Source organism: Hyposmocoma kahamanoa, unplaced genomic scaffold, assembly GCF_003589595.1.
Source record: "Hyposmocoma kahamanoa isolate Upper Pololo Valley unplaced genomic scaffold, ASM358959v1 88, whole genome shotgun sequence".
NCBI lineage: Eukaryota > Metazoa > Arthropoda > Insecta > Lepidoptera > Cosmopterigidae > Hyposmocoma > Hyposmocoma kahamanoa.
Window position 1 is genome coordinate 264,771 of NW_020654466.1, and position 16,151 is coordinate 280,921.

The following is a 16,151-nucleotide window of genomic DNA, read 5'->3' on the forward strand; positions in this document are numbered from 1 at the left end:
ACCGTGGTAAGAAACCTGATATTAGTGATAATCATATACGTATACTACATTTTTAACCACCTTGAAATAAAAAGAAGAGGTTCTCAATTCGAGTGTATTTTTTGTAGTGTGTATGTTACGCGATAACTCCGACAATTGAGAACCGATTTTGATGATAATTTATTGTTGGAAAGAGGGTACGTCAGTATTGGTCCCATTTAAATTTGAAGAAAATATTCCACCTCTAAGGGTGGCGAACTAGGGGATGAATCCGGTTTCGCGCACTTTCCGGTAACCGATTTCAATAAAACTTCGCAAATAGATGTAATCCCACGAATTTTTGAGGTCGGTATTTTTATTTATTCACCATATAAAACACAACCATATTTCTTGTCGCATTTTAATCACTATAAGGTTGTCGTAATGGGAACTGTATCCACGCAATACATACATAAGTTCAATTTGCTAACAGAAGAAGCATTATTATACTATTTAAGTAATTTGTATAAATAATATCCATCAGTCACTACCGCTATACAGCTCAGTGTGATTTCCACTGTTAATTGGACATAGTTATGCAAACTAGAACCAACCCACATAATGTCACTTTCGAGATAATTAGATTTTTGTAAAAACAGTGTGAAAAAATAAATAGGTAAGTTATTTGAGACAAACAACGGGAGTTAAGTGTAGCATTGAGAATGATATAGAGAAACTATTATACAGTAATAAATAGAAAATATTATGTAAGTATCTTTTTATTTTGTTAACGAGAACCATTGTCTAGTTTTCGTAATGAAAACGCAATAGGTCTACAGTACTTCCGTACATGTGACATGGATCTATTTAGCATATTTAAAAAATTACATTATGAAGTTAAGCAGCATGGTTCTTTTTAGCTATTAAAAAGTTCTTATTTAGGGTTAGTACTCTGAAGGACTTTTATTTTCTCCGTTTTGGATTGGTATATTGCCAGGATCTGGTGAGCGGGTAAAGAACACGTTCACTCGAGGTGTGGGTTGGTTCTTGTTTGCATAACTATGTCCAATTCTACTATCATATTTCTTCTGTAAAACCAAATGTTCACTATCCCACACCGCTCCCACCACAAAACAATATGAAAAAAAAAATCATTAAAACAATATTTTTACTGGAAAACGATGGTTCGAATCCTGCCGTATCGAAGGATTTTTTTTTTTAGTGTTAAATCGTTGTATTAATAATGATAACAAACTAGTGAAGTAATATCATGATAGTAAAACATCGTGACATTCAATGAAAACTTAAAAATTATAAGTATAACAATTTAACAATAAGACAAATCGATCCATGGTCTCGGTTGACTGAAATGGTAAAGTCATCGACCAGTTATGTCTAATGTTAATGCAAACTCCCCAATTCCGAACTATAGTTACAAAATGGGATGTGCAAAGAGCCCTATACTTCGGTTTGTTTGAAAGATCAGATAGAGCTTGGCAATTTTCTCCTACGTAGAGTATAGTATGTCGAAATTGCCAAGTTTACAGGGGAGCGTTTTAAAGTTTTGAATTCTGTCACCCGACCCGCTTGTTGACCCACATCTGCGTTAATATAAAATTATAAATTAAATTGTGGTTGTTCATCTAACCGATATCTAGGATTTTATAATACTCTATGTGAGTAACGAGCTTTACCGAATAAAACAGAGAAATGCTAAGTCATGTGTTATGTTCATTTCAGTGAACTCAGAACTTTAAAACGCTCCCCTGTAAACTTGGCAATTTGGACATACGATACTTTACGTAGGGGTCGAATATGTGGCCAGTGGTTTATGTGAGCATTGTTATTATAATTAAACCTTTTTTAGCATTTGGTTAAATAGTCTATGAAGTCTTTTTCTTTTTGTCCAACTGATTCCTTTCATTCTTTTCAAGCAGCATATCTCAAATACTTTCACATTTCACCTTCATCATTCGTTTCCTGGCTGTTTTTTTAATAGATGGTTTTTATTACTAAAAGCCTTTTATTCATTGCGATTTTTGCAAATATGTCAGAAATACAATTGATTGGTTTTTATTTATTTTTTTGCTACGCAACATGTGCCCGGTATTTTCTAAACAGGCTCTCATTTTTCAAATATGACTTTTCGCTTCTCTACTATTCCGTTTCTTGGCTCTCTCTACTGCGGTATTTAAATTATAATAGGAACATTCTCAAAATAACAAAAATGTAAAAAAAAACAACATATTTAACGTTCACAAACAACTCAAAATTACGACCCCATAAAACTGCGCGGAACTCCAAAAACTCATTTAAAAGAAATATTATCTAAGATTCGTTTGCAATTTATTAAGCTCAATATCTACAAAGTTTAACAAAATTTCACTCAAACAATAAACCTTGAAACACTTTTGGCTCTAAAACCGTAAAATCGTTGTAACTATTTCTTATAAAATAAATTTATTACAAAATATAGTCGTAGGCATGATTTTGTGATTTAAAATAAACCTCCGGTAAATATTCCACGCTAAAATACATTTAAAGTAATGTACTTCCTTATGAAATAATACGAGATCGCAAAGCACTTACCATTATTGTATCGTGATTTGGACGAAATGTCGAAGAAAAACAATAACACACGTATGTACGTGCCGGCAGAGATCGCGCCGATGACTAAATATCGTCCACACACTGGTTCCGCCGAAGCCGGCGGCCGCATGGAATAACGCGTGACGTCACCGTATCAGTTTATTGTAATACTTTAGGCAGGCATTTAAAATATATTGCGTTGAAAAGTTCAAAACTCATAATGATGCTCATTTGTTTTTTTATGCAGCTACCACTTTAGGGAGTCACTACAGGTCAGAAATTTTGTCCGCGCAATGCAATGTTCTTTATCTTCAAGCCAATAAAGTGTCAGGTCATTTCGTTATGTACATATTTTGTTGCAGTCGTCAACAGCAGCCGCCCCTGCTGCTGAGTATGAAGTGACAAAACTGCTGCGAAAGCTTTGCGGCGGCGATGTTGGGTAAGTTGTTTGAAACGTTTTGCGTAGGGCAACTCGTTTTCCAAACTATAAACTATATTCAGGCTAACTGAAATATGTGCCGTCACGCGTCAGGAGGAGAGACGCGGCCATACTGTGGCCAAGGAAACAGACTTTCAAAATTCTGTTCTTGAAATGAATATTCTTGATAAGACCATGGAAAGATGCAGGGTTTTTTGGGACGCACCTGGGGGTAAGCAGAGTTTCGAAACAATTATAGGCCTTTTTATTTCACTATGCAAACATATAGTGAATATAATAGTATACAAATGGTTTCTTTTTTAAATGGGACAGTATAGGGAAATCGAAACCATAAAAGATACAAGGAAACTGTCTTAAGAACCATTAAGCCTTTTCTTGTGAAACGTTTTTGCCGTAGTCAATTTTTTGGTCAACTGTGAGTTGTCCATAAAAAATTGATAAAAATGTTTTTTAGATTCATCATCGACTCAGTTTCAAGGATCATTTCATTGTACGGGACAAAAAAATCGAAGACTTTCAGAATACGGGACAAGCATCTCGCCTGAGTACGTTCAATGCTCAGAGGATCGAAACGTTTGACAAAACTTTTCCGGATCCTCAGTCACTGTTGCACTGCGACGTGATCGTGCACAGGATGCTGAGTGTCGATTGCCATTTTTGCTCTTTCGCAATCTTACATTTCTGCTGTGATAGATGATGTACGATAGTCAAAGGTATGGTTATAGTGACCATACGTCCCACATTGAGAGGAATAGTCCCTCTTTTAAGCTTCGTGTCCCGCTGTTCCCAAAATACTTAAAAAAGTGGCGCGAAAGCGAAAAATAAATATATAAAGCCAGCCCACCAAACTACACAAGATTAGTTGTTTTTGTTTTTAATTTTTCGATCATTAAACATTATTAGTTCTTTTAAAAAAAAAAAATTAATCATGAAATATTTCGTAATTATCATAAACATATGTTTGTATTTGTAAAACTATAACAAATTTAGACGTTCCGCTCTGAGGAAACAACATAATGGTCACGTTAGGTGTGATAGAAGAAGAAATAGAAATTGAGCGTTGCGCAGTGCAAGTCTCACAGACTGGCTGAGGGATTGTGTAATAAAAGAGCGTCGTGGTGTAAAAGATGATGTAGGGACATTGAAGTAGCAATGCACAAAGCAAGGATGGATGGAGGTTAGTACAATAACGACACAGGTTTACTGAACGAATGAGATGGTACATGGATAAAAGTTTCTAGGTGTACATCACTCAATCAGATCACAGATGACCTCAAAAATACCAAGTCAATAGTTCCAAGTAAAAACAGGCATTCAAAGACTGATACATGTGGAGGGAGCCAAAGAGACACATTAGAGACATGTATGTGATATGTGAAAAGATCTTAAACGAAAATAAATTCCTTGTATCTTTTAAAAACACTGTTACACAACTTATTCAATTGTAGTTAGAACCGTTACCCAGTACTAAACTTGATTATAAATTAAAAGAATAAAAGCAAATTATTATCGTCGAAAACATTAATAAATCGTAAATGAATTAAGTGTTTTCAATGCTACCGCTACAAATATAATAGAACATGAAAACAGATGAACGAGGGTTCACTTACTAAAAACTATGAACATACAACTTCATTATACTATGTTTCGTGACGAATCTAAAACTTCCAAAAAAAAACTTCCTTCAAATCTGAGGATCATCAACATGTAGCTTTTCCAGTACGAGCATTCAAGCACCTGTGGAATACTTTCAACTTTCTGCTCTCTTCACTACATCAATTTATTCTATGGCACTTCCTGCTTCTTCAGGGTGCAAAAGATAACACAAAATGTGACAGAAATTGTCGACCTTTCCCGGTACATAAGTCTAGCTTATAATAATTCTTCAAATTACATTACATTGTCTGTCTTCTACTTCTTCTATGTTCCTTCGGCACTAAGGTTGTGACCACGTGAATTATCTCCTGCTACTGTTACTGCCCACTGCATTATTCTCTGCGTTAATTTTGCCTGTGTTTTTCCTATAACTGTCTCTACAGTTCTCCAGGTTGCAGAATAGATACAGAAAGAGGCTCGAGTCCAATTCGTGATAAAGAGTACATAAGTGTTTACGTTGCAATATTAAATCTTTTTTTATTTTATAATACCAAGTGACGGAACGAACAAGTCGTGCGCCCGGTAAGAACCGACACGCCTATCTATAACAGTTGCAGCGCCACTCAGAGCTTTAAATCGCAAAGATCTTAGGGGCACTGCCACTGCGTCCGTCACCCTGAGACATAAGTTGACAAGTCCCATGTGCCTGTAATTTCACCCTACAAAATCGGAACACAGTACCTAATGCTCGCATTACTGCTTGGCGGCAGAAATAGGTAAGGTGACAGTACTTCCCTGGATGAACTCTGTCACAAGGAGCTCTACTACTCCTAATTCCATTTTAGACAAAAGATTTACGATCCCATTTTAGACTGAGTTTCAGAGATTGGGCAATAACGATATACCTACACGACCTCGATAATGATGTCGGTGGTCTAAGGATCTGAGTTCGTGATGTATTAAATGCCTCTATACAGCTTGGTATTTCTGACGACTAGCCTAACCCCGAAAGTTAAAGTGGTGGCAGTGCCCACACCCACACGATATCAGAACATCCTAATACGGAAGATTACTATTAATTGAATTCCGCTATATTTGGTCCTCTGATTGATATCCGGGGCCGGTGCAGAGTTCAATGACTTTATTTAGTAATTGTTTAAATTTTTATTAAAAATTTATCATCATCTAGATAAAGTGGATTACTGAACTTAAGACTTCCTAATAGAACACCGCCACATACGGTCCTGAGCTGCCTACGGCCCGTCAGTACTCAGCAGCGTTCTCTGGGTCCCTGAGACCGTCTAGCCTGAAAACCAAATCCTATACATTTTGGAATTCCTTCTCTGTATTCTGAAATTCACTTCCAAAGTGTACAGGATTTGCTATTTCCATCGAGTATATAACCAGAAATAGACACGAAATAAGGGTCATCCATCCTTCGCAACTCGTCGGGCAAATGGGCCTTATGTCACTTTTAAATATCGTAAGCTGATATAGTACAGCGCCAAAAACTGACCTGTGTTTACGTCTCCTTATATTCCAAAAATATTCTGTATTTATATAATATCTCTAACAAAGGGGGCTGTTCCATTTGGTGGTGTAGGAAAAACAGCAAAACATGTAATTACAAAACAGACGGAATCACATTTCATCGGTAATTAAATATATAATATGTATTTTTTTAATTTACGTCCATTATAGCAAAACTCAAGTTAAACTGGTCGATTTGAAGTGAAACAATGGACGACACCCGTCAATTGTCTCGAATTCGGGCTGGCCAATCGGAACGCAGTTGTCGCCGTAATGATATAGCAGAATAGTTTTCACACAGCTTAAATGACATTTCGTCTCTATTTCTGGTTATATACTCGATGGCTATTTCTTACTCAAATTCAGACTGATATTCAATTATTATACACTGCATCGTTCAACTCATTTTCAAACCCACAATCTCTTTATCTAGTACAATTACAGTGTATTACATAAAATGTGAAATTTTCTTGAAAAAAAAATTTTCTTGAAAAATGTGAAATCATCTATTAAAACGTACATAATTTTAATCATAAATACAATATTTATCTTAATCCATGTTTGTGTCAAATTCCATAGATAAGCACAAACATTTTTAGTTGCGTATCGTGAAACTTAGCCCACTGAAACTATTGACTATACTATACGAGAACAAAATATTACTTGGCTGTTCGAAAAACCAATGCAACGATACAATATTCCACTCTTTATAAGAATAACTTGTATGAACAAGTTCCTGGGAGTTTAGTATTTAATAATAAATAAAAGCACGTTAAACCATGATGTGACCGATGATGGTATTTGTCTAAAAATGGCTATTTCACACGTGGTTTGAATAGCCCTAAGTTGTGAAACAAAACAGATACGTGTCAATAAGGAGGAAGCAAAGCGCTTCTTGAGAAAGATGGAGTGGAGACCTATGATTAGAAAAACCTAATCGTAAAGTAACAGCGCACACTCAACTGCTGCTACCTATGAGATGGTTATGCTAAATACCAACTGGCCACCTTGGGTTTAGTTGAAAAGCATGCCAAGAGGCTATGTGACTCAGATTTAGTAGAGGGGAAGCTGCAAAACCTTGACTACCGCTATAAAGTTGCCCGCTACATATCGCGGAGAGTACGATGAATTTGCTCGATTTGATTCCGCCTTCCCCTTTTCATCTTCGGGGGTTAGACGTAGACTGGGTTTTCACCCCCATGCTGTGGATATTCCAAAGATTCACACGAACCGTGACTCTTCCAAATTTATGTGGCGAACGGCTATGGAGTGGTATCTTTGTCATCAACAGTTTCGAATGGTGGAGAAGAGATAGATAGATATTTAAACAGCGCAAATAAGATGTTAAAATAACGAAATCATATGGGCTATTTATTAACAACTCTGACACTGCATTAAATAATATCGTACTCATCATCACACCCTTTCAATATGACCGGAACTATTTTATATTGATTTAAAAAGGTTTAAGTATTTCGATTCAGAATTTCGGGTTCGAAATTGTAATTTCAATTCGTGACGCTATTTATGGTTACCGTTCGTCGTCGAATTCTACAAAGAGCCTAGTTAAAGTAGTTGCTATTTCCTAAACAACCAACGGCTTATCAATACTATCAATCAATTTATCAGCTTATTGTGTGGAAATGTTTTTTATTTTTATAAATACTTCGAATTGTAAATTTTATAATCCTGTTTAAAAATTTTTTTTCGATAATAATGTAGCTGAAATGACTAGTGATCTTTTAGATGAAGAATACCTCGTTTAGAAGCACGATGTTTGCGGATTTTTATTTGGAAATAATGTTTTCTTACCTATTAGCATGTTATAAATTTTCACTTGCCAACGATGATCATGAATGAGAAAAGACATCTTCGTGAAGGAACTTTAACGGGTGGCAGCATATCAAACTACACATTGAAGGATCTTATACCGCTGCTCTGGAGGCGATGTTCGAACAAAAGTGTGAGCTTGATGTGTTGAAGAATGTCCAAACTTCATCGCAGACATGATGTATCCCCAAGTCCCATAAGGGAATCAACACACTTCTACTCATAAAAATTTTTAGCTTTATGTTATGCATTTCGTTTCATCAGCGATCGCCTGTCTCTTTCGCTCTTATTACATGAACGTAAAGCGTTTTCTTTTTGTTTCTTTTTTTTGTAATATCAAGTGACAGGACGAACGAGTCGTCCGCCTGATGGTAAGCTACACGCCTGTTCATCAACAGTTGCAGTGCCACTCAGAGCTTTTAATCGTAAAGATGCCTGTCACCTAGACACTTAAGTTGACAAGTCCTTACCCTTCAAAACCGGAACACAGTTACGCTGGCATTACTGCTTGGCGGCTGAAATAAGTAAAGATGACAAAGGTGGTGGTTCCCTGAACGAACGCTTTCACAATGAGCTCTACTGCTCCTAAACCTGACCGGCTTAATGCGGTTTCGTGTCGATAAGTGTGGTCACTTCCGATACATTTTCTCAGAGGACATTCGAGTTCACGTAGAAATGCATCGACAAAAACCTGCGTGTCGGAAACAATAACAAAATCTCGTTACGTCAAAATGGATTGTAAATTTTCAAGATTCACGGGTTTTCATCATTAAAACAAGTTTGTAATTAAAACTTTTGACCCGGTGGTCATTTTTCTTTTTCTGATATTTAGCAGTTCAAGGCTTAAGGCTTCAGGGCATGGTCTGTGCCCTAAAGACATCCACCAGAAGTACGTGCTTTGGAAGATAATCGGCCCGAAATGTAGAGCGATTACACGCGGCGACTTTTAGCAGCGATGCAAACGCGATGTAGTGGCGATGCAAACGCGATGCAAACACGATACAAACGCGATGCAAAAACGATACAAACGCGATGCGCGTTTTAAATTAATGAACCGATTTATTTATTTAATGTATTTATTTAATTTCACTTTTAAATTTACAATTACCAAAACAAAGTAATGTGCATAAACCTATACAGATTTTTCGTACATAATTATTCAACATCAGAGGCTGTATCGATGCAGTCGCGCGTTTGCATCGATGCAATCGCTTATAAATCGCAAGTGTAACGATGTAATCGCGCGTACACTCTTCGTTCTCGCCAATAAGGACGATTAATAGGCGTAGAAGTCGCGTCTTCAGCTGAAGCTCTTACGCTATCAGTAAGTGTCAACAATTGTTACTGATTGTATTTCCACACTTGCCCTGTTCAAACAAAGTTCATCCAAAACAAAGTAATAGACAGTTGCAATGAGACAATGGTATGAGCAATCTCATAAACGAATAACGAGGTAGACGTGCCTACCGTTAACAATTACTTATTACCTATTTATGTGTGTCATCTGAACTTGGACTTGGAGACCCTTGTGGACTATTTTCAATGTATATACAAGATGCATGCATATATAACAGTAATTATTCTCGATAGTACACATTTTACTCTTTATCATCTTTTAATTAGTCAGAGTCCAAAGAAATATCTTTGTAACCATTACGATACCAAACCATACGATACATGAACAGGCTCTGTTATCTGTGACGGTGCAGGTGAAGGTGATTGGGATCATCAGTGCACCAACGTCGAAATGATTGTGTCGTTGATTGGTAGGTGACTCTCTTTTTTTTTTTGGGTATTTGGCTTCTGTCCCACTGAGGACAATTCTGCCAGTGTCCGGGTTGAAAGATATACGGTATATTTATCAAGATTCACTCAAACGACGATGATCGGTTGCACCATCCTATGGACAAAGACAAAACACGGGGTTATTTGACTAGCTACTTTGGATGTAGGTGACTCTGTTGTTATTGGGAAAGTTATTTACAAAGCGAAAATGGCGAACTATTGACACTTCCCACTGTATTTATTGCTACCCGAAAAAAAAATCCGAATGACAGCGTACGTTTTGACTACGTTCACGAGTCGAAATGTTTTCACACAGATATTTTTTATCCGTTACCTTAACGCAAAACATGCTTACAGTAAAATGCTTTAGAACGCATGCCGTCATCTTACTACCGAATTAAGTGGCTCAATTTGAAGCCATCGTTATAATAACACAATTATTGTAAATTGAGCGTTATCGTTTGTGTACTTTACTTTTCCTCTTTCAGTGCTAAAAGTATTGATGATGTCATTCGAATAATCTGACTCAAATTCCAATTTTAACTTTGAATTGCTTCTAGTGTTTTCTATTCAATTTTAGCAGGGCTGTCAATGAAATCGTGTTGAACAATATCGACTATTTTTATTGAAATGAGAGTTCTTGTTCATAAATAGTTGTCACCTTGCAAACGGTTCGGCGCACGGCGGTCGCAGTTAAACAGATGCTCCTGTATAGTACCAGAGTACCGAAAGTAGGGTATTCAGCTACAAATTCAACTATGCCAAATGTGACCTTCAAATATTAACGAATTTAAGTATTAATTTTTTTTTCTTCCGTACAACTTGGGCCCAAAGATGTACGTCAAGTACTGTCATATATTTTTTAATAAAATATTACGGCAAATTCATAAAAAAAAATGGCATTTTTTATGACTTGTACAAGGTCAAGAGCACAACAAGCTTGAGACTTAAGATTTAAATCCAACTCTATGCCGCTTACGATAAGAACGGTCCAAAGTACAAAGTGTCAAGCATGACGTGCTCTTGACTTTACCACTCAAAATTATTGTTCGAACGAATTGTTCAAAATTATTGATTATAAGATGTGTTGAACACATACGAATGAAACAAAGGCAATACTGCAACCCTGGTAGAATGTACCAGCCGGTACCATCCCCTGTTCTTGTCTCACTAATACATCTTCCCTTTCCGGTTCGCTTCCTCGCTCAAGGTTAACAGGGGATCGATTTGCTGTTTGTGGTTCTGTTCACTACATGTTACTGACGTCAATTCTAACCCTTTAAATGATAACCATTTAACATATTGAGAACATTCAGAGAAATATAAGTGCGCATTTAACCTCCACCTCACCCGATGGAAAGTGACGATGAGATCGACGATGTAGCATGCACGCCTAAATAATCCCTATTCACTCTCGCCCTTTGAAAAGGCCCAAGTTATAGCGTTCAGGGAATAAGTCTAGATGCACAGAATTCCACTTCAGTTCAAATATGTGTGCTTACACCAAAGTACCTTGACGGGAATTCTTCCGTTTTATATCCTCAAATATATTTGATGTACGATTCAGTCTAGATTTTCTACAAATGCGGTGGTTTGACGTGTGTAGGTACATTATCCAAGTCCATGTCAATCTGCTGAGCAAGGGTGAATCTTTTCTTTATAGGAGAATGCAATCCCTCATGCTGAGTTTTACCCACTGTAATGTTAGTTCATGCGTAATAGTTATTTACCAGTTTCGGACTAATTATGGTATCTAATACAGCTAAAAAAGTGCAATAAAACTCATTGCTCAATTCAAACAGACAAAGCTGAATGACATCAGACCTTCAGATGAAGGCAAGGTCGGCTCCATCTAAAGCCCATAATGCGAGTTAACGTATACATCGCCCCTTTCGACATGAAGGGGCATAACTTAAAATTTAACGAAAATTGTCAGTTACATCACAATTCAGAACATTAAATTCTGAATCGAACTGGATATTTTTTACGTCACAAAGTAGAGTAGTGTAGTAGTAGCAGCAGTAGAGCTTGTGAAAGAATTCTTCCAGGGAAGTACTTACTGCCACCTTACTTATTTCTGCCGCCAAACAGTAATGTGAGCATTACTGCTTTCTTGATGATGCCCATCAGTGGCCCAGCAGCAGTGGCAGTGCCCTTAAATCTGTGCTATTTAAAGCTGAGTGGCACTACAACTGTTATGAATAGGCATGTCTCGTATCACCGGCTGTATGACTTGTTTGTCCTGTCACTGTCACTAGGTATCATAAAAAAAATTGTAAGTTACCCACCTTTTGTGCTTAAAGCGACGGTATTATCCTATTTACAAAAGATGGACGAGTTTTAATATAATTTAAATCTCTTCGGTTGCCTTCATAAATATGTGGCATACACGTATGTTATATAGCAATTGAAATCAAAACATTAGGTAAATTCGTGGATGAATCTGACCAAGAAACAACATATGTTTTCTGAATATCCTTATCACATCATGATACCTCTGGTAATACAGGATTGGCCTTCGATATAGATGTAAAGTTATACCTGCGGTTATTGTAACTTAAATCTTAGCGTTTTACATAATCGAAATGTTAAGAAACGTCTCTTGATCTCGCTTTTTTATAACACTGACATGCTTTCAAAGAAGCTGTCGTCCAAAATATCTTAGGTTGCTAACAGATTGACTGCATGTTTGCAGTTAAGGCGTGAAGTTGATAACCACTTCACGTGCACTCGATCTCGGCTGCATGAAGTCGGTTTCGACTGCGTGCAGTTAATGCATGAAGTCGTTTTCCGAGACCTCGACTGCATGAAGTTGATTAACTACAAACATGCACTCAATCAGTTAGCAGCCTTAATCTTTTATATTATCACATAGCAAAATATCCCTACAAACTTTTGGCCCCATGTTATTCATACAGTGACGTCAGCTTTTGTCGCCCAGCGGAGACTAATAGAATTTTATGTCACCGTCTAGACAGTACCGAGGGAGGGTCACACCCTCTCTGTATGATCTATTATGCCCAGAGGTATGGTGACATCATGAACATTCACCACTGATAATCTGGTAGTTTTTAAAACGTCCAAATTGCCTTTGTGTGTGGAGTACACACGACATCTAAATTTTAATATAAAATATTGTCCGGATATTCATAATCCTAGTAGCAGTAGAGCTCCTTGTGAAAGATTTTCCAGGGCAGTATGGCCACCTTACGTATTTCTGCCTCCAAGCAGTAGTCAGCATTGCTGTGTTCCGGTTTTGAAGGGTAAGGGTGCTGGTGAAATTACAGTTATTATTAATTAATTATGTCTCAGGGTGACAGTGGCAGTGCCCTTCAGATTTTTGCGATTTAATACTCTAAATGGCACTGTAACTGTAGCTTTCCATCAGGCGCACGACTTGTTCGTCCCGTCACTTGATATTATTAAAAATAAATCATTCCGTTATCCTAACGACTTTTCGTAATCATGCTATAAGTATAATATCTTAACTTTCCTTGTTCAAAGCAGTGCGAAAACCGAACGCTATTCGGGTCCAAAAAATGCTCAGCTGCTGTACGTCAACAGTCAAAGCAGTCCACGTCAACCCAGCACGCCGCAGCTGCTGCGGGTAAGTTTATTAGCTTTACAATACCGTCTAATTTATCGTTTAGGGCATAGTCTGCCAATGTGGTCCATACCGCCCTGCAAGTGGGCGCTGAAGAGTCTTAGGGGGACGGCAAGGGCCTCGAAAGCAATTGGGAGGCGTTTATGCTGTCCACAGCATTTGAAGAAAAATAACTGAATTATGTATATAAATTACACTACAAATATTTATTAAATAATTGTGGTGGACGTTGAAATTTATTTTTCTTGCCTAAGTGTAACGTAACGTAAGTGGACGGTGAGCAAAAACTTTGGGAACCCTGTGATTTAGGGTGATCATACTCATCACGTTACGTTAAAATTAAAGCCTAACTCTTGATAGAACTTTTACTTAATACAGTATCTTCTAAAGTCCAAAATCATTCGAGTTTTACGTTGACAGGCGAATGTAATTATTATTCAGAATTCTTTTATCTCGTAAAACGTTAATTCAAATACTGACCTTATTATATCTAACCAGATAGGAAACTGTATTATTCATTAGTTGTGTGCGATAGCACGTGCTAGTTTCACAAAAAACATCCTAAAAATTCAAACGGACACTCAGTTATGGCTTAATCAAACCGTATATTAATGTGTACCTAATTATTAAACGTAAATTTTTAGTTGCAGTAGCGAACTGATGAACAAGAAAACTCTATTACCATAATGATGATACTTAGAATGAAATAGGTTAACAATGCAAGAATAGTCAGCTTCTGTAAAATTGAGATAGCTCTAATTGGACTTTGGAAATTGATATTGTGCCTGTGAAGCAAAATCCACGACATAATCTCTCATGTTTCAGTTGTCTGAAAAAAAGACTATATTTTCTCACTTACAACAGTAAGAAGCGCTTCATCTGCTCAGCAACCTAAACTAGGCAACTAAACAAGTCCGAAAACAAATTCCAGATCTTAGAAGAAACTATCCAGAAAAAAGTCCCCAAGACAACAAAACCCAAGTCAAAGACTAAGGACTCTGAGAGACTCCGGCTCACGTTCAACATTCCGGAAAAAACTGCAGACAATTTGTTCCAATACAGGACTAAATTCGTGCAGCATATGTTGACGAGCTCGCTGTATGCCAACAGCACTGTCGGGAAGCCTTGGGAGATAATTGGCAGGTGCTGTATCAGAAAAAAAAAAGCACTATACCGGCCGGTGTTCTGTAGAAAGGGCAACAGCGCCATTTTGAAACATTTTTCAAAATGGCGCTTTTTTGTGATATTTATGTCCTGTTTTGGTTTTAATTAAGTTTAAGTTTTAAACACAGAACATCGACGTATTATGTGGTATTCACATTTTTTCGTGGAGTGAATTATCGAAGGTTTCTTTATAATACCAAGTGACGGGACGAACAAGTCGTGGCTCTGATAGTAAGCGGCACGCCTGTCCATAACAGTTCCAGTGCCACTCAGAGCTTTAAAACGCAAATATCTTAGGGGCACTGCTACTGCGCCCGTCACCCTGAGACAAAAGTTGATAAGTCACTAATTTCACCAGCACCCCTCCCTTCCAGCACAGGGGTGCTTTTTATTGCATTGTACTGAAGAAATGCGATCTGCAAGGTCCTTCCCTTGCAGATCGCATTTCTTCAGTACAATGCAATAGGTACCTCTATTGCGTTACACGCTTATAATACTAACCAAACCTCCACGTAGATTAGTTCTACGGCGTACGTTCAGTTCTTTCCAGCCTCGTACGAGTAAGAGCATTTAGCTTTAACCTCGAAGAAAAAGCGCGCTTATGTAGGCGATATGGAGAAAATAATAGTTTCTAGTTAAAATTTTAACAAATTCCAGATGGATTGGATACAATATTTTTACGGCCCCAATTTAGAATTACCATAGACTCTTATACTCACTATTATCATTCCTTTGGGCATACTTACCTATTTTTAAAAGTTTTAGAGGTACTTTTCAATATGTATGACGGCCATGGTGTTTATTTAAATTTTCTTTTTTACCTTTGGTACAAATTGCCCAGGGTGTACTTTACATGTCTGTAAGGTACACCCTGGGCAATTTGTACCAAAGGTAAAATAAACTATCATACATTTTCTTCTCATCTCTCATTTTCATCTCAAATGGCAAAGAGTAGAATTAAAATCTTTTGTGTCTAGCTTGACGTGCTCTTTACCCTGTACTTTAAGGTCTTTGAAGTGGTGATATATTATGTATTGATATCATTTATTTATACATTATGTATAAATGTCAATGCTATAGTAGACAAAAAATTTATTTTTTTTCAATTCCTCAACAGGGCGAGGGACCAAATGTAACTAAAAAAATTATCTATTGCAGTGTATCAGAACAAATAATCGACGATTTGTTGGTAAAGTGTATCAAAGGAATGGAGATTGAAGAATATATCAAAGTGCTTTACAACAAGGAGACGCAAGTAAAAGCGTGATGTTTGAATCGACGTTTCCTCGTTCGCGATGTGTGTGTTGCATTCGGTGATTTTGTTATTAAACTGTTTATTTATTAAATTTAACTTTTAATACATTTAATTTTTCTCTGTAAGTTGTATTTTATTTGCAAACACAAAAACAATTAAGGCAGGTACGACTATCATTTCTTACTTGGTTATCACCTTTCTTTTTTGCTTCAGCAACCGATAACAGGGGAATCTTGGCCGAAAGTACTTAGCTCAATTAAACTCCACTTACCTTTAAATAAATCAATTGGGAGTACAGTCTGTGATGAACTTTAAAAAAAATGAAATTCGAATCTACAGGAACATAATCTATTTTACAGTAACTTTATTCACATAAATAACAGCAACATTCCCTTATTTGG

The 16,151-nt window shown here is 37.0% G+C and overlaps 2 protein-coding genes across 2 annotated transcripts in view; one reads left to right on the top strand and one right to left on the bottom strand.

Annotated features, from left to right (window-relative positions):
- Positions 1-2,649, bottom strand: part of LOC113235605 (transforming growth factor beta-1-induced transcript 1 protein) — a 61,619-nt gene extending 58,970 nt beyond the window's left edge. The window contains exon 1 of the mRNA XM_026471373.1: positions 2,548-2,649. Coding sequence (XP_026327158.1) covers positions 2,548-2,550 — 3 coding nt within the window. The 5' untranslated portion in view covers positions 2,551-2,649. The remainder of the gene's footprint in view (positions 1-2,547) is intronic.
- Positions 1-15,850, top strand: part of LOC113235861 (metabotropic glutamate receptor 2-like) — a 159,170-nt gene extending 143,320 nt beyond the window's left edge. The window contains exons 22-25 of the mRNA XM_026471784.1: positions 2,910-2,986; positions 13,235-13,334; positions 14,263-14,474; positions 15,654-15,850. Coding sequence (XP_026327569.1) covers positions 2,910-2,986; positions 13,235-13,334; positions 14,263-14,474; positions 15,654-15,762 — 498 coding nt within the window. The 3' untranslated portion in view covers positions 15,763-15,850. The remainder of the gene's footprint in view (positions 1-2,909; positions 2,987-13,234; positions 13,335-14,262; positions 14,475-15,653) is intronic.
- Positions 15,851-16,151: the final 301 nt, after the last annotated feature.